This window comes from Dipodomys spectabilis, unplaced genomic scaffold, assembly GCF_019054845.1.
Source record: "Dipodomys spectabilis isolate Male_0828 unplaced genomic scaffold, ASM1905484v1 ptg000042l, whole genome shotgun sequence".
NCBI lineage: Eukaryota > Metazoa > Chordata > Mammalia > Rodentia > Heteromyidae > Dipodomys > Dipodomys spectabilis.
Window position 1 is genome coordinate 12,227,533 of NW_024870719.1, and position 19,325 is coordinate 12,246,857.

The window sequence follows — 19,325 nt, forward strand, 5'->3', positions numbered from 1 at the left end:
TTATCAAGCATTGTTGCCTCCTCCTTTGTTTCCCATTTAACATCCTTGCCCTCCCATCTCCCCCCACCCCCCTCCCCGCGCCTGCCAAAGTTGTAAAGTTTGCTTTTTAACATAACGTCTTGCACATCTCATTGTTGCAATGGGTCCACCTGTATCCCTATTTAAACCACTTGTTTTTTCCCTTGCCCTCCACAAATTATAGCAACATCAAATACAGTGAAAACAGCTGTTATACTGTCGGGGAGGGATATATAAAGGAACAAAAAAATTATTTTATAAATATGTTAGAAACAATAGCGAGAAAGAAAAACCATTGTCTTTTTTAAAGTATATGTTAACTGTTAAAAGTGGCTTCTCTGTTGTATTTCATAATGCATATACAGTACTTTAATCAGATTGACACCCTGCCTACTTTGACTTTCCACTTTACCCTATTTTTCAATGATTTTTGCTTTGGCATCTTGATTCACAAATGCAATGGCTTTCAGTACTGTTTAGCTTCTTAACAATTTCTTTTTTGTCTCTCCTCCATCATCTAATCCCTTCAAGCAGTCCTATACTTACAAACATATTATTCATGTATGTGCAGTTATGTTTGCATGTATGATCCTGTGTGCAGTTACATACTTGTTTATCTTTTAGGGCTGTAATCACATGACATTTTTTTGGTCGGTCGTGGGGCTTGAACTCTGGGCTTGTGTGCTGTCCCTCAGCTCTTCAGCTCAAGGCGAGTGCTCTACCACTTGAGCTACAGCACATCTTCTGGTTTTTTGGTGGCTTATTAGAGATAGGAGTCTCATGGACTTTCCTGCCCAGGCTGGTTTTGAAACATGATCCTCACATCTTAGCCTCTTGAGTAGCTAGGATTACAGGTGTGAGCCACCAGCACCTGGCATAAACATGCTATTCATCTATGTTTATGTTTATTTACATATATGATCCTGTGTGCACTTACAATACATGTTTATCTTTCAGGGCTGTATGCACATGACAGAAAAAATGCAACTTTTTCCTAAATCTGGCTTACTTTACCCAACAGGATCTCTAGTTCAAGTTACTTCCCTGAAAACAGCATAATTTTATTCATTAGTTTCAGGGTATGTGGACTGTTTTCATACCTTGGTTATTGTGAGTAGTGCTTCAATAAACATGGACTTGCTAGTACCTCTATTATGTCCTCACTTCTATTACTTTATTTCCTCTCTTCCTTTTGCTTCTATGTACACCTCCTTAGTAGTGCCATATTTACTTTTATAGCAACAACAAAACACAACCTAAGGTCACAAAAGCAAGGCTTGATTTGATTAAATTAACTGCTCTGTCATCTGCTTTATATGGCTTTTAAAATGAGAGTAGTATTTCTACTTGATAAGTACATTGAGATTATTAAAAAGATGTAGTATGTATTGGAGTATGAAACATGGTAAGTACTCATGCTAACTACTATTATACTGTAGTTTTGCTGGTACTAGGATTTGAACTCAGGTCTTTCTGCTTGCTAGACAGTTTCTCACCTGATTCACCTGAGTCACCCTATCAGTGTCCATTCATGTTGGTTTGTTCTGAGATAGAATGTCACTCTAGTATGCCCATACCAACCTGAACTGTGATCCTCCTATTTGTGTTTTCCCATATCATTGGGATGCCAGGTACCAGTCATGGCTTCTAATCGTTGGGTGCCACCCAAAATGGGTCAAAATGGGGTTTTACAAAGTATTTTTGTTGGGAGAGAGTTGAGCTGTCTGTGAACTGGAATCCCTCAGTTTCTGCATCTCAAATAACCACCATGCCTAGCTAGCTATTACTGTTATTTAAACAGTATGGATGCACTCAAAAAAATTCAAGTTTTTATCTCAGAATTTTAAGTATTTATAATAAGCATAAAGAAGATCACTTTGAAATGTTTGCAATGCTAATATATCTCTCAGTAAAATGATTTCAGGACAAAAACGTTTAATATTAAAATTCAGATTTTTAAACAGTTCAGTACTTTGATGTGTACAAATGAATTAGATAAATCGGCACATTTCAGAACAGAGAGTTATGATGTTCCTGGAGGTTACACTATATTTCTGCAGCTAGAGAAGCATAAATTCATGCCCTCCTGAATACATATTGACTTCCTCCATAAAGGTTAACTCTATCTCAATATTGACATTACTTTATATTTCTAAATACTAGGAATCAGAGACCATTGCCAACAGAAAGTATGCAGAAAAAATTCTCAAATTAAAGGAAAAAAAACCACATGTGTCATTCAAAGGGGTCATGGGTTCAGGAAAAGTGCTGAAATTATAGATTAAAAGGGAGGAAGAAAAGGCATTTGAAACATTGAGGCATAATGAAAGCCTAATGTGAGGCACACCATTTATAGGGTGCAGGGCACAAAAACTGGCCTTAAAACATGTTGCAAATTATCTGACACTTTGATCATCAAAGAGCCAAGATATCTGACCCTTTTTGTAAATGGACCAGACTTGTTCCTGCCTTATAACAAAGAATATGATAATGAAATTGCATGACTACTGAGGCAGGGTCAGCAGAAAACTCACAGATCTGAGAACAGCTCATCTGGCAAATTAGTTTGAGAAGGGAAAGGGAGGTTGAAGGAGAGGGACCAAGCATTGTGAGTGATCCAGGTTCATTGTGTGCATACATGGACCAGTCATAAAGAAACCACTTGCTGGGAGCTAGTGGCTTATGCTTATGCCTTAAATTATAGCTACTCAGGAGGCTGAGCTATGAGGATCCCAGTGCAAAGCCAGCACAGGTAGAAAAGTCCCTGACACTCTTATCTCCAAATAACCAGCAAACATTTGGAAGTCATGTTGTGGTGGTTCAAATGGTACACCCCCAGGCTTGATCAACAAAAGCTAAGCAAGAGTGTACAGTATGAGATGTCCTGCATATGAATATATACTTAGAGAAAAGTGGGGAAAGAGGGGGAAGGGAGATGAGAGGGAAGCAGAGAGTTGGAGAAAGAAAGGGACAGAAGAGAGAGAGAGACACACAGAGAGAGAGAATGAAACAGAGCATGACCTGAGCAGCCCAGCTGTTAAAACTTTTTAGTACAAGAACCAGCTTTTTTTTTTACTCAAAATGCTCAAATGTTATTCTAACCTCTCTTAATTTCTAACTGCAATTATACATTTGACACGGAATTTTATTTATTTTCTTGTAGCTGCGTTGGAACTCCACCGACCCTTGCTTTCAGCCATGTCTTTCACTGGTTATTTTTTGAGACTGTGGTGTCACTTCTTGTCCACACATATTTCTGGACTGAACTCTGCATGTTTTAAACTCCTCATTATTACTGGGATGATAGGCACATGCTACAGCATTCAGCTTTCATCAGTTGAGATGGAGTTTGAACAGAAGATGTTTCTTCCCAGGCTGGTCTGGCATAGGGAAACTCCCTCAGCTTTCTCCATAGTTGAGAACAAGAGGCATCAGCCACCAGCACCTGGCAGAAACTTATTTTTAACTGAGTCTCTCAATCATCAGATTTATAAGCGAGATAAATGATGAGATGAATATTGAGGGTTTTTGGTAGACAGTAATGTGAATTATGACATTTTCAAGTGAGCCATTCACATCACACAAATTATTTAGTAACATTTAGGATGCCTTGATATCATCTAATGCACACAGTAATATTCAGAAGAGATGTGTGATCTAAACTAATGGATATTTTATTATTATTTTATCATCGTTAAGTTGTTGTACAACTGAGTTGCCATTCACCAAAGCAGTTTATAAATACAATGAGTCCTGGTAACATCACCATTCTCAGCATCTCTCCATGCCCACACCTTCCCTTGCTTGTCTTATTTCCCCTGTTCTTTCTACTCAGCAAATTTTCTCCCCTTGACCCCACCCCTGACAAGTACTAGCTTCCTAGTGTTTATGAAACTAGTCAATTTATGAAAGACATTCATTCGCTTAGTGTGTTTATTGTGCATCTATCATATATTGGGTGATGTTCTAGATTACCTGCATACAACATAGAATCAGATAACAGAATGTTTATCTGTCCCTTTAGCATGAGAGGGACAAAAAACAAATGCATGTAAAATAATTTTAGATAGTTGAGTTATAAGAAGAAACCACAAACCATAGTATCGGAAATAAAAGTGGCTTGTTTAGATAAAGCAGTTAGGAAAAATGTTTCAGAAGAGAGTTTGAAAATTCACATTTCATTTAGAAGCAAGATAACAAGCATATAGAAGCAGCAGCAGCATTATCATATAGGAAAGTCTCTGGATTCTTTCCTGTACAGAATTTGAATGCACTAGTGTCTTCAGCAAGCCACCCCTCTGTGGCTACATGCTTCCATTCTTCCACAAACCTCCCTTTGCAAGCCTGTGGTTTGCCCACATCTTTCTGTTCTATTTCCTTTGCCTCCTTATTTTCTCTGCAAAACTATACAGAAGTGGCCAATTATATTCACAGCATGATTTCCTTGCTGCTTTGAAGTTTCCTCCACCAAATAAATTACTTTGTCCATCTTAAGTTTGTCCTTCCTTGTACAAAATCTTGGGATGGGGACATAGTGCATCTAGATTTTTTTGGGCTGGTGCATAACAAGGATGGCTGTTCTCCAATTAACAAGAGAATCCTAATTTATATCCAAGATCTGTAACCTAGTTATATCTTCAGTCTTCAACAGAATCACTTTAATATTCCACTGAATATATTTTAAAGTTTCTTCAGCCTGCCCCTCCAATCTCTTCCAACTGCTACTCAGAAATCAGTTCCTCTGCATCTTTCAAGAGAGTTTCAGTTTCAGATTTCTGGATGAGTCAGATATTTATCACCATAATAAAAATACCCAAGGTGTCTAAGGAGAAAAAGGTATTTAACTTACAGTCCTGAAGGTACCATGGCATGGTTGTCTCAACAGTGCAGTTCTGGAGAGGATTCCATGAGAAGAGAAGAGTGCCAAATGTCAGGGTACATGTTTGAGCAAGAAGACATATCTCATGCCAAAAAAAATTAGGCTGAATGGGAAGAGTTAGACATGGCCTCCATTATCTCTTCCTAAAACCATCTACTAACAGCTTTGCTGAAAGCTTCAGAGGATTAATCTATAGTGGGGTCATAACCGGATAAGTGTTGGCAAATGATGGGAACTCATGGTGAGGAGGAAATGGACGCCGGTGGATGTTTTCAGGCATTCCCCTAGGGGCTGCATCTTATTCCCGATCCCATCTACTTGTGCTTGCCTGTCCATCGTGAAATGAGCTACTTTGTTCTACTCGCAGACAGTATGTGATGCTTTACCATAGGCTTGGAGCAATACAACCAAGTAAGCATGAATGAAAACCGGTGAAACTCTGAACTGACATAAACTTTTCCTTCTCAGAGTTGGTGAAAACTTCTTTGGGTTTCCTTGTGGAAAATTATGAGATGAAACTTTATCCTACATGAAGGAATTCACTTATCTATTTTCTCTCATAGATAAACATTGAGCATCTCTCCATGAGATCTATTAGTGCTTTGAAATGTTTCTAATGCATGGTGCCCAAATCTTATCTGGCAGGCAAAATGTGGCAAGAGTGCAGAGGTGGCCTCTGGACTAGGAGACCTATTCTCACAGTGCTTCTTGGTAAGTAAGACAGACTAATACCCTGCTTTAAAAATGCTTTGTATATTGGAGGTGGGAAGGTGGCTCAGTGGTAGAGCGCTTGCCTTGCATGCATGAGGCCCTGGGTTCGATTCCTCAGCACCACATAAGCAAAAAGAAAAAAAGCCGGAAGTGGCGCTGTGGCTCAAGGGCTAGAGCGCTAGCCTTGAGCTGAAGAGCCGAGGAACAGCGCCCAGGCCCAGAGTTCAGGCCTAGGCCCCATGACTGGATCCCCCCCTAAAAAAAAATGTTTTGTATAGAGAAGACTCCATACCTCAATCCCAAGCCAAGAAACTTAGTATCAAGCCATGTAGATAGAAGGGTGAACAGCAAAGACAAAGAGAAAAAAATGTACCATACACTAGTTCCCTTTGCCAATCCAGGTTCTAACCCCAAACTGGTTGAGTCTGGGGAGGCAAGAACATTTTATACTGAGCCAGAATTAGAATTTTACTACTATTTTGGGTTCAATGTGTATTTGTAATTTTATGGACCATAGGCAGTCAAAAGGGCCACAATACAGTAAAATCTAGTCATGCTTTTGTCATGTGATTTACTAAACAATACAATTTAATCGTAACAGAAGGAAACTCTGGGCATGTCTCAATACAGTAAGTAAACAACAATAAGACCGTCAAATAAAAATGAAATAACATATCATAAGGCTTTGAAAACGGCTCAGGCCAAACTCCATGTAATTTTAATGTAATATTACTTTTAGACAGACTGGGAAATTTCTTCACTACTGATTCAGTAGGAATATCATTGTCATTTCTTAAAAGATCGCATGAAAAGGCATTGCAATAATACTTATAAATGGAAGGGGAAACAAAGGAGGAGGCAACAATGCTTGATAAGAAATGTACTCATTACCTTGCTCATGTAATCGTAACCCCTCTGTATAGTATTTTCATAATAAAAAAGTAAATGTTCTACCCATATTAGTAAGCCATAAGAGAATCACATTCAGTTTGAGTTTTATCTCCACAGAGTCATACATCTATCCATATTCATGGATAGATGTATACATATAAATTAATATGCAGTGTACAATTACAGTTTATTTCAACGTGTTCTCTACTTTTCAATATGTCAAAGGGGGATTCTGGACATATTTCTAAAGTCTCATTCTTATGTGAAGAATTTCTCTGACTCTGCACATAGACATTCATGAATTGAAATGGTAACTCTGTGTATAAAGTACACTTGTTTTGAAACTTGGATTCTGATTTCATTACAGAAACAAGTCTGCCATTCTGTACTTATTGTATGCATGCTATATCACCCAAGGTACTGCAGGCATTACATATTTCAGAAGACTGAAATAATTTATTTGATACAGTGAAAGGAAAGCCATTTCTCTGGACTGAATTTCTTACCCTGAGAAATCAGGTATCTCACATAATTGCAGTAGCTTTCCTCTCCTCAGTTTAGCCAAGACTATTTCTATATTCAGCAAAATTACATACCGATTCGACTTGATGAGTTATGTGAATGCTTCTGCTGAGAGGTCCCACTAGTAATATAATAAGATTATGCAAATATGCACTTCTGACAAATTAAAAACATAAAAAGAAATTATGGTTCAGGGAAATACATTTTTAGGGCTTTATTTATTTCAGGTCATTTGTGTTAAAGTTGGAAACTTTACAAGGTAAGTGCACAGATGGAGGCTGTAGGCAGGAAAGGGAGGAGTAAGTCATCCTGGGAGCATGTGTTGCTGGGCACTGAGTTGGTCTTTATGGAGGGTATCTGAGCAACACACACATTCTCTGCTACACATTTTCTAACGGCTTATGGATTCATTGTTGAAAAGGGTTTTGTCTGACTATGTTGACTAGATATAGCACATTTTCCCCTAGAGAGCTCCCATCTTTAACAAAACAATAGAATGAAAGTTTTATTATTGGATCAATAGCACTTAAGTGTAGATGTTGCAGTGGCTTATCTAATCTCAGGCTTAACAAATTTTGATAGATTATTCCACCGCTCCTTGGGAAAGCAAGTCATTTTAAAAGCAAAGAAAACTACCAAACACTGGTGACCATGTACTTTCTTTTTCTGTTTCATCTTTTCTTTTATAATTTGGAATAGGAATACAGAATCTGGCTCCTCACAGAGTCCAGGCTTAGAAGAAGTTTCACTTCATTGATACTTATTTTCAAAACTGGAAGGTTAGTTTCTTCCACTTGAGAACTTTATCTTTTTATTTATCTTACATATCATTATTTATATATGCATCTCCCTTACAGAAAGGTATGCTTTTTTTGAGGGAAGTATATGGTCCCTGATCTATGGAATTAGCTTCACTCATTGACTCTATTATCATATGTAATTTATCCATTTAAAATTTCTTAAATAATTGAAATAAAGATCACATTTTGTTGGTTATGAATCTTTTAAAAATCTTATTTTCTACATTTATGAAGTCAGAATGAGTCTTACATCCACTAGTTTCTCATTGCTTCTATCAGACATATTAACGAGGTCATAGTGATATAACTTAGAAGACAATCTCAGAACTGATGAATCTCTAAAAATCTTAGTTATAAGTATTTTTGTCAGGGATTTGAACTCAGGGTTTTATGCTTGTTAGGCAGGTACTCTACCACTTGAGCAAGACCTCTAGCCTTTTTTGTTCTGTTCTGTTTGTTTCTGACACTGAATCTTGCTGTCCTTCCCACTTCCTGGTTGGTCTGGACAAGATTCTCCTGTTTATACTTCTTGCTGTACCAGGAATGACAGGTACATTCTATCATATATCTAGCTTTTCTGCTGAAATGGAAATCTTGATTGACACAAATGGTATTCACAGGGGCTGGTCTGGAATTGTGATCTTCCCAATGTCAGCCTCCCTAGTAACAGAGATAACAGATGCCTGCCAGAGTGCCCAACTGATCTGTTGAAATGAGATCCAGGAAACATTTAATCCTCATCTTGCCTTGAATTGTGATCATCTTGATCTCTATCTCCCTGGAATTATAAATTATCCTTTATGACCTAAAGGACAAGATTGTAGAGAAAAGGCTGTTTACCAAAGAATTTGGATGAAGACTGATTAAAACATTGGCTCTGGGTATGGATCATTCCATGTATTTTACTTTTATTTACATTTCACATATGCCAAAATATGATGCAGAGCTTAGAAAAGATAAATCGCATGCCCCTGTATGAGAAAACACTGTGGCAACTTAATTGTGAGTGTGTTTTGTTTTAAAGAGATGGATAAAATGGTAGTATATGTTGCAATTATTAAATATCAGGAAATCCACAATTTGGTGGCTGAGAGGGCACTAATGATGTCTTGATAAACATGATAATACTTCACAATATTTTGAATGTAGTATGTCACTGTTAAGTAATAGATTTGTAGTCATTTGGATGATGACAAATGATGATAGTCACTAAAATCACCAGTCTTTTTTCACAAACCACATATGCTAATCTTGAAATCAATTATGTTTTGCTTCCTTCATAAACTGCTGTCATGAGTAATATTAAGGTTCATCATTAAGCATTCACCAGAGTACACAGATGTCAACCTTAACCTCAGAAGTGTTAGATGCAAGTATCTGTCTCCACCCCAAGTCAAGACCAGATAAAATAAGACAGAAAGGTGCACAGAGTGTCTTATATGTTCTCCTGGCCTCTCTACTACATCTTCCCATGGAGAAGAATAACATTTCTTTTTTAGTACCAGCTAGAACAGCCATATGATGCTAAATTAGTGACACACATTTTATTTCATCCCCTTCAATAGGATTTGCCTTTTCTTTTCTGATTTTCTAGTGTCATTCTTCAGTATTGGTATGTCACAATCTCAATTCTGAGCAAATGTCCCTAGCTATTCCTTACTACAACTGAGCAAATGTCCCTAGCTATTCCTTACTACAATCAGCCAACAATGACAATGAGTTCTCTTTTTCAAGTGTTAATATGTCATTTATGCTTGCTGAATACCAAATGCTACCAATGTTTTATTTTCATTCCATGAAAAAGGAAACTTTCAGTAACTGGATAAATGGATCATTAGATAATTCAGTATTAGGAAGATTGAGAAATATTAAATAGATTACAATAGTGTGATGCTAATTGTAATAATAGATTCAATAAAGGCTTATGAAACATAGAATTCCTAAATTTAGGGTATTTCTCAACTGTTACATACTCTGTGTAACACTGTTGTACATCTTATGCTATACTTTCTTCTTAACCTATATTAGATAGTAAAATGATTTAGCTTATCATGAAGAGTAGGTTATAAAAGCAAACATACAGCAATATCACCTGGATTTAGGATTTAAAAGTGCCATTTATTATTAGACAATATCTCATTATTTCAAAGCAGTCTTTCCTTCTCTTACAGACATAGGTAATATTTGGGGAAATAATTTCAGATCAAACTAGGTCAGTGATTGCCTTTTGATTTACTGGGTAACCCAATATTTGTGAAGCAATGACTCAAGATAAACTTACCTCTCACAATAATGTTGGTGGACTTTTTTGCAGGGTTTCCCACGTTATTATTGGCAAGGCAGCTGTAAGTACCAGCATCATCTGAGGTGATGGCGGGTATAGTCAGAGTTCCTCCATTCAAAACAATCTTTTCAGGAAGAGTCCCAAAGGACCTGACCCAGGTAAGGGAAGGTGCAGGCTCTCCTCCCGTTGTAACACACACTAATGTTATGGCCTCTCCAGGATTCACAACTATAGGGTCATCCACCAGGAGTTTAATTGACGGAGAGGCTAAAAGACATAAACGGAGACATGTGTCTGTTTAGATACGCAGCAACTGGAAGTCAATACCATGTTCTATACGTTGTTCCTTCATCCACACAATGAAAATTAAAAGTGAGAAATAACCTTCATCAAAAGCAGACTGTGCTGCTCAAATCTAAGCAAGATGTGACAGTTTTTGTACTGAGCAAAATGACATAAACACAGAATTGTGTGGGGAATTTTACAATGAAAATGGGAATCCAAGTCTTTCCATTTCCTAACAAATGAAGCAATGTCATTCTTTCTAATGGAGGCATAGAATTCCATTGTGTATATATACCACATTTTCTTGATCCATTCATCTACTGAGGGGCATCTGGGTTGGTTCCATACCTTAGCTATGGTAAATAAAGCTGCAAGTGAAGTAATCCAGGCCCAAAGAAACATAGGTCCCATGGTTTCCCTTATTTGCAATAACTAGTATATGTCTGAGACAGCAGAAATGGTCAGATAAGTTGATGTTAGGCGAAATGAACCCCAAGAGAAGGACTCAAATGGTTTTTCTTGCTTGCTATTGTTTCTAACATATTTATAAGATGATTTCTTTGTTGCTTTGTATGGCCCTCCCCCACAGTATAACCCCTGCCTTCACTGTTTTTGATGTTGGTATAATTTGTGGAGCAGAAGGGTAAAAAAAAATTGTTTAAATAGGGATACAGGTGGACCCATTGCAACAATGAGATGTACAAGACGTTATGTTGAAAAATGAACTTTACAACTTTGGTCGGGTGCGGGGGGTGGGGGGGAGAAGCAGGTAGGAGGGGAGTAAGGGGTATGGGAAGGGTTGGGAAGGGGAAACAAAGGAGGAGGCAACAATGCTTGATAAGGGATGTACTCATTATCTTGCCCATGTAATTGTAACCCCTCTGTACCGTATTTCCACAATAAAGGAAAAAGGAAAAGAAAAGATAAGAAATGTAGTCATTACCTTGCTCATGTAATTGTAACCCCTCTGTATGGTATTTTCACAATTAAAAAAATTGCAAAATAAAAAAGAGAATTCAGTTGGTTAGAGTTTTAAACCAAATTTTCAGTTTTTTTTATATTGTTATAGCTCCCTTGGATATTGTCTTTCCCTTGTAAACACTACAGCTGTTTTAGTCCTTGTACTTTTCTGGTGAAGATAGTTATTTAACTTTTTAATTTTACAACCTGAATTAAAACAAGTAACTGACAAGCACAAATTATCCATCTTTTACCATGCAGTAGGTCTGACGTTTTGTTCATGAAAGGAATATCCAAACTGCCTAATTCAATGCAGTCCCTAAGTACATTAAGTTCTCCAATCAGAAAAAACGAGGTGGTTGAGTTCTCATAATCAGGGTTTGACATGAAATATTTCTGAATGTTTGAACTCAGATGTCAGCATAAGGCATTTATTCTGATTTTATTTATGGATAAATTATTTGTGCATTCACTAGGGGAGAGTCGGGAAAAATGCCTTTGCTTAATATAGATTTTCTGAGGTTTCTATTTTAAGTGTTTGATGAAAAAGCTGCAGCCCAGCATGTCCTTATTAAATGCATGTTTATCTGCATTTTTTATCCTGAGTGAATACCAAGTTGTAATTTTCACTGGACAGATATCATAACCTGCAGTAATGGTAGGCATTTTAGGTGTGGCAGGGTTATGTTTAGGAGCCCTGGTAGGAGTGGTTTGGTTGCTGTGTGTTTGAGCTCTCAGTGTGTTATTTAGAAATAAAACAAATGCACAGATAATTTATCCATAAATAAAATCAGAATAAATGCCTTATGCTAACATCTGAGTTCAAACATTCAGAAAGATTAGAGCTTCATCATTTGAAATCAATTCATATCAGAAATATTTAAACTGCTCAGTAGCATGGTGTGACATATTTAGACCTATTTTCAGCTTAGATTTCAATCTCAAAATTAAGGATTAACTCCTTATGTGGCTCAATAAAATCTTTTATTTTTACGTTTTTTTTAAAGCCTGAGGTAAGAAGAGAATAATTCCACATTACAGTTTCACAAAACAGACATGGAATGTGCCTGTGATGTTTCTGAATATATTGGTGCATGTTGACTCCAGTAACATCATTTGACAAAATATAGAAGTTTTTAAAATGTGGTAATATTATTCCTTCTGATATATAATAAATATCTACAATAAAACTCGTACATATATAAGATGACAGGCAAAACTCACCATAGTTTTGTGGAAAACAAAGTGTCTTTAAGAGCAAATTATTAAATTGATATATGCTTTTTCTAATTAAATATCTGAAAACAGTTAATACACTTAACTATTATTATCACCATCAAGATGTAAATGAAAAATTTCTTGAGTTAACTAACACAATTTATAAAAATATGTAACTGAAATAGAATTCTTACGATTTGACATTTATTTCACATTAACAATGCTTAACTTGTCATATATCATATTTTAATTCTACTAAAAGGCAGAAGATATAGAGTAATTAATAGCATGTATTTTGACTATAGAAACACACAAAGTGGCATTTAATCAACAAATACTTTTCCCCATGACTGCCTTATACAAGAAAGAGTTGTTATCTGTAAGATATTATTTTTTAAAAGTTTCAAAGCTCAAAATGTAACATATATATGCACATATAACATATTTATGCATATATATTACACAAATATAAAGGAGTTTGCTCTTTCAACTACCACACATTAGACATTTACATTCATAGTCTTATTACTAATGTTACATTTGCAAATCTGAAGTGAAAGCTATATAGTGCAACTTAGTGTTGATGAAGATAAAATTTATTATATCTAATTTTCCTTGAAATTAAAAATGGCCTGTGAACATCAAGTGGATACCAATTTCAAGACCTTAAGCATACTTATACACTTTTTATTTTATTTATTTAGACATTTATTATAAAACAAAGAAAAATGGAGACTACACATTACCTAGGCTGTGGGGGATAGCAAAGATGGCCCTGAGAGGAAGTTGAGTGGGCAGAGCTGGATTTGTTTAGGTTCAGTGTGTAAACATCTCATGGAAGCTTAGGTGCATGATAAGGTGTGGCCTTTCAGTGATTGGTTGGTTCCATTTCCTCTCCTCCCATGCAGTCTTTTGCTTTAAAAAGGGGATGCTCCCTGTTAATAAACGAGTTCCTGCTTGGTTTGACTCCCGGCTGCATCTGATTGTCTCCTGGGCTACTGGGCTAAGGGAGGCTGGGGAATGGGCGAGCAGCTGCACTTCACTTCACACTTACCTCTCCTCCGACCCTGTCCGTCCAAAGACTGATGAAGACCCAACACTAGGCAGCAGAAATGAGATTGGCATGCAGAATATTTCTGTCTATATCTTTCTTTTTTATTTTTTTCTTCCATGCATTTTATTGTCATTATAAACATTTTTGCATTAAAACTTTTTATCTTGAAACTCCAAGTTAAAAGTTCAAATCATCAATTTTTTTCCTACTATCTTACTTTTGCTTTTAAAAACCATAAAGATTTGAAGATGGGTGTGGTAGCTCCTACCTATAAATCACCAGTATTCAACAGACAGAGATTGGAGGAATAATACATTAAGGCCAGGCTGGACAAAATGTAAAGAGATTCCCATCTCAATAAAATGTCTGTATCGACATGCCAAAACTAAACCAAGATGAGTTAAACCATCTTAACAGGCTCATATCAAGCATTGAAATAGAAACAACAATAAGAGACCTTCCATCTAAGAAAAGCCCAGGACCAGATGATCTTACAGCAGAATTCTACAAGGCCTTCAAAGCAGAACTCACACCAATACTCCTTCAGCTCTTCAATGAAATTGAAAGGGAACGTTCACTACCGAATTCATCCTATGAAGCTTAATAACCCTCATGCCAAAACCAGGCAGGGATTCATCAAAGAAAGAGAACTATAGACCCATTTCTTTGATCAACATTGATGCAAAACTTCTCAACAAAACTTTGGCCAATCAACTTCAACAATTCATCCAAAAAACCATACACCACGATCAAACAGGATTCATTTCAGGGATGCAAAGATGGTTCAATATACGCAAATCAATTAACATAATTCATCATATCAATAAGAGCAAGGATAAGAACCACATGGTTATCTCAATAGATGCAGAAAAAGCATTTGACAAGATCCAACACCCCTTTATAATGAAGGTTCTGGAAAAATTAGGAATCCTCAATACAATAAAGGCTGTATATGACAAACCTACAGACAGTATATACTCAATGGTGAAAAACTAAAGCCATTTCTCTAAACTCAGGAATGAGACAAGAATGTCCACTCTCCCCAATGCTCTTCAATGTAGTATTAGAATGCCTAGCAACAGCAATAAGACAAGATGCAAACACAAAGGGGATCCAAATAGGAAAAGAAGAAGTAAAACTCTCCCTCTTTGCAGATGACACGATCTTGTATTTAAAGAATCCCATGGACTCTGCTCCCAAATTACTCAAGCTGATTCAAAACTTTGGCAAAGTAGCAGGGTATAAAATTAACCCTCAAAAATCAATGGCTTTTCCGAATGCCAACAATGAGAAAAGTGTGGCTGAAATCAGGAAAGCAACTCCATTTGGAATTGCCCCACAAAAAAATAAAATACCTAGAAATTAACCAAAGAAGTGAAGAATCTCTATGATGAAAACTTTAAAAACCTAAAAAAGGAAATCAAAACAGAACTTAGAAAGTGGCAAAAACTCCCATGCTCCTGGATTGGAAAGATGAACATCTTGAAAATGGCAATACTTCCCAAGGCTGTCTACAAATTCAATGTGATACCTATCAATATTCCAACCTGGTTCTTCAAGGAAATAGAAGAGGCAATCCAAAAATTCATATGGAACAATAAAAGACCCCAAATAGCAAAAAATGATCTTTAACAGAAAGAACAGTGCTGGAGGAATATCAATATCAAATTTCAAACTCTAATACAAAGCCATAGTAATCAAAACAGCTTGGTACTGGCACAAGAACAGACCCCAGGACCAATGGAATAGGATTGAAAACCCAGAAATGAACCTAAAGACCTATAACCATCTAATCTTTGATAAGGGAGCTAAAAATTAGAATGGAAGAAAGACAGCCCTTTCAGTAAATGGTGCTGGCAAAACTGGTTAATCACTTGTAGAAAACTAAAGCTAGACCCTTAAATATCACCCTGCACCAGAATCAACTCCAAATGGATCAAAGACCTCGAAGTCAAAGCAGACCCTCTGAAAACATTACAGGATGGAATAGGAGAAACCCTAGGTATCCATGGCACAGGCTGAAATTTTCTTAACAGAGACTAAGAAACACAACAAATCAAAGAAAGGTTGGACAAATGGGATTGCATGAAGTTGCAGAGCTTCTGCATGGCAAAGGACATAGCTGGCAAGATCAATAGAAAGCCCATGGATTGGGAGAAGATCACTAGCCATACAAAAGACAAGGGTTTCATAGCTAAAACATACTTGGAACTTAAAAAATTAAATCCCCCAAAAACAAATCTTTAAAGTAGCAACTGTCCAATAAATAAGTGGGCTAAAGACTTAAAGAGAAACTTCTTTGAAGAGGAAAGAAGGATGGCCAATAGACACATGAAGAAATGCTCAAACTCTGTAGCCATAAAAGAAATGCAAATCAAAACAACGTTGAGATACCACCTCACCAAGTCGTTTAAGGATACAGGTGGACCTGTTGCAACAATGAGAAGTACAAGTTGAAAATGAGCTTTACAACGTTGGTGTGGGGGGGGAGGGGGAGGATTGGGGGGGAGGCTGTGAAGGGATGTGAAGGGTAAACAAAGGAGGAGGCTGCAATGCTTGATAAGAAATGTACGCATTATCCTGCCCATGTAATTGTAACCCCTCTGTACAGTATGTTCACAAAATAAAATAAAATAAAATAAAATGAAAAAAAAAAACAATTTAGGCTGGAGGAGATGGAGAGGTGGGATGGAGTTGTGGAGATGGGAAGGAAGGGATGGTAGGGGGAAAACAAAGGAGGAGCAACAAAGCTTAATAAGAAATGTACTCATTACCTTGGTCATGTGATTGTAAACCCTCTGTACAGTATTTTCACAATAAAAAACTTATTAAAAATAAAAAAAAAGAATTCTAATAACAACAGATGCTGTAGGGAATGTGGACAGAAGGTAATACTACTGCATTGTTGGTGGGAGTGTAAACTTGTTCAACCACTTTGGAAGGCATTATGGAGTTTCCTCAAAAGACTCCACATAGACCTCCCCTATGACCTAGCAATCCCACATTTGGGCATTTATCCAAATGATCACAAACAAGACCACACTAAATCTACCAGCACAACTATATTTATTGCAGCATTATTTACCATAGCTAAGATATGGAACCAACCCAGATGCCCCTCAGTAGATGAATGGATCAAGAAAATGTGGTATATATACACAATGGAATTCTCTGCCTCCATCAGAAAGAATGACATTTGCCCCATTTGTTAGGAAATGAAAAGACTTGGAAAAAAATTATATTAAGTGAAGTAAGCCAGGCCCAAAGAAACATAGGCCCCATGGTTTCCTTTATTTGCAATAACTCATATATGTCTGAGTCAAGCAGAAAAGGTCAGATAAGTTGATCTTAGGGGAATGAACCCTAAGATAAGGACTCAAATGGTTTTCTTTTGTTTTTTTTTTTTCCTTTCATGCAATTGTTTCTAACACATTTACAAGATTATTTCTTTCTTGCTTTGTATATCCCTCCCCAATGGTATAACTCCTGCTTTCACTGTATTTGATGTTGGTATAATTTATGGAGAGGAAGGGAAAAAACAACTCGTTTAACTAGGGACACAGGTGTACCCATTGCAACAATGAGATGTACAAGTCATTATGTCGAAAAATGAACTTTACAACTTTGATGGGGGGTGGGGGGAGCATTGGTGGGGGGACTGGGGATTATGGGAAGTGATGGGAAAAGGAAACAAAGAGGAGGCAACAATGCTTGATAAGAAATGTACTCGTTATCTTGCCCATGTAATTGTAACTCCTCTGTACGGTATTCTCACAATAAAAAATAAAATAAAAACAAAAAAGTAAAACAAAATGTCTGAACATGTGGTGCATATCTCCTATCCCAACTACGTTGGACCCATAGATAGGTATGAGGTTTTAATACAGACTAGTTTCATTTATTTTTTAAATATTTTATTGTAAAAATACTGTACAGAGGGGTTACAGTTACATGAGCAAGATAATGAGTACATTTCCTATCGAGTATTGTTAACTCCTCCTTTGTTTTTCTCCTACCCTCCCTTCCTTCCTACCTACACAACTACAAAAATGAGATCCTATTTGAAAAATAATTAAATCAAAAAGAGCTCAGGATATGGCTCAAGTGGTAGAGGACTTACCAATCAAGTGTGTTTCCCTGAGAATAAAGAATACTTTTAAGTAGTAACGTACATAATGTCCCAAAGGGAAAGACAGGAGTATAGGAAGAATTTAAATATGGAATTGTATTATAGATTAGTAACAATATTTTAAAGAGGATTATTTCAGAAGGAATGAGTCATTTGTTGATTTAGGGGCACAGACTGAGTAATGATTAACTTCTGATTTAGTTTCTCTCTTGTAAGTGTTCATAACCCTCCTAATTTCTCTTTCACATCACACTGTGGAATATTTCCCAGGCCACCAAAGCAGCTCTTACTTGGAATGAATGTGTTTGGTGAAATATCATGTCAGAATGAAGTGGTCAGTGCACACATCCTGGGGAAAGCACTGGGTTCAAATCTTGATTCTGTCATAGGATATCCATGTGAACTCAGACAGGTTCTTTTACATCTGAGTCCCTCTCTTACACGTTATTGAATGGAAGAAAGTGCAACTTCATATTGACATGATGATTTAGCTTGTGTATGGGTCTCATAATAGGATCTAGTACAAAACAGGTAACGAACAAGTGTTTTCTTTTGTCATTAGTTTTACTACAGTCTTTGTAGGCTGGTTTAGGGCTTCATAAGCATTTACTAAAGTAAACTAATGAATGAGAAAATGAATAACATATGAAAATACACAATTCTATAATAAAACTCAAATAAGGGAAACTATGGCACCTATGTTTCTTCGGATCTGGCTTACTTCACTTAATATGATTTTTCCAAGTCTTCATTTCCTAACAAATGGGGCAGTGTCATTCTTTCTGATGGAAGCATAGAATTCATATATATATATATATATATATATATATATATATATATATATATGTGATATATCTCTCTATATATAGAGTTTTTCTTGATCCATTCATCTACTGAGGTGTAACTGGGCTGGTTCCATATCTTAGCTATGGTCAATAATGCTGTGATATTATTTGCAATAATTAGTATATGTCTAGGATAATCTTATCAGATGAGCAGAATAGCTCAACATATGACCATATAAGATGATGCTGAGCAAAATAAACTCCAAGACATGGACACAGAGGTTTTTCTTTGTTGTTGTTGTTTTAATGTACTATGTGGGTTTTTTTGTTTCCTTTGTATGTTCTTCCCCCTATGGTATATTCCCTGTTGTCACTGTACTTGATTCTGGTATCCTGGTATTGTATATATGTTTATTTGAATTAGGGTAGGGAAGAAGAAGAACAGAATGCTGAGACAAAGGACATGGGGGGAACCAATTCAACAATGACACACAAGACAATATGTTGGAAATGACCTGTACAACTTGGGGAGAGTTGAGGGGAGGGAAAGTAGGAGAAAAAAATGAAGAAAGGGGTAACAAGTTTGACAAGAAATGTACTTATTCCCTTACTCACGTAACTATAACCACTCTATACATCCCCTTGACAGTAAAAAAAGTAAAAATAAATAAATTGCAATTATTCTGATTACATAATAGGAGATTTTTATAGATGATTTTGACCTAAAAATTGTATACATTTTACATGCAATGTCTAAATACACAGACATCATAAAGAAACATAATTAAC

At 36.5% G+C, this 19,325-nt stretch overlaps 1 protein-coding gene across 1 annotated transcript in view; it reads right to left on the bottom strand.

The window, feature by feature from the left end:
• Mdga2 (MAM domain containing glycosylphosphatidylinositol anchor 2) overlaps positions 1-19,325 on the bottom strand; it is a 722,905-nt gene that overhangs the window by 186,458 nt on the left and 517,122 nt on the right. The window contains exon 6 of the mRNA XM_042677867.1: positions 10,103-10,372. Coding sequence (XP_042533801.1) covers positions 10,103-10,372 — 270 coding nt within the window. The remainder of the gene's footprint in view (positions 1-10,102; positions 10,373-19,325) is intronic.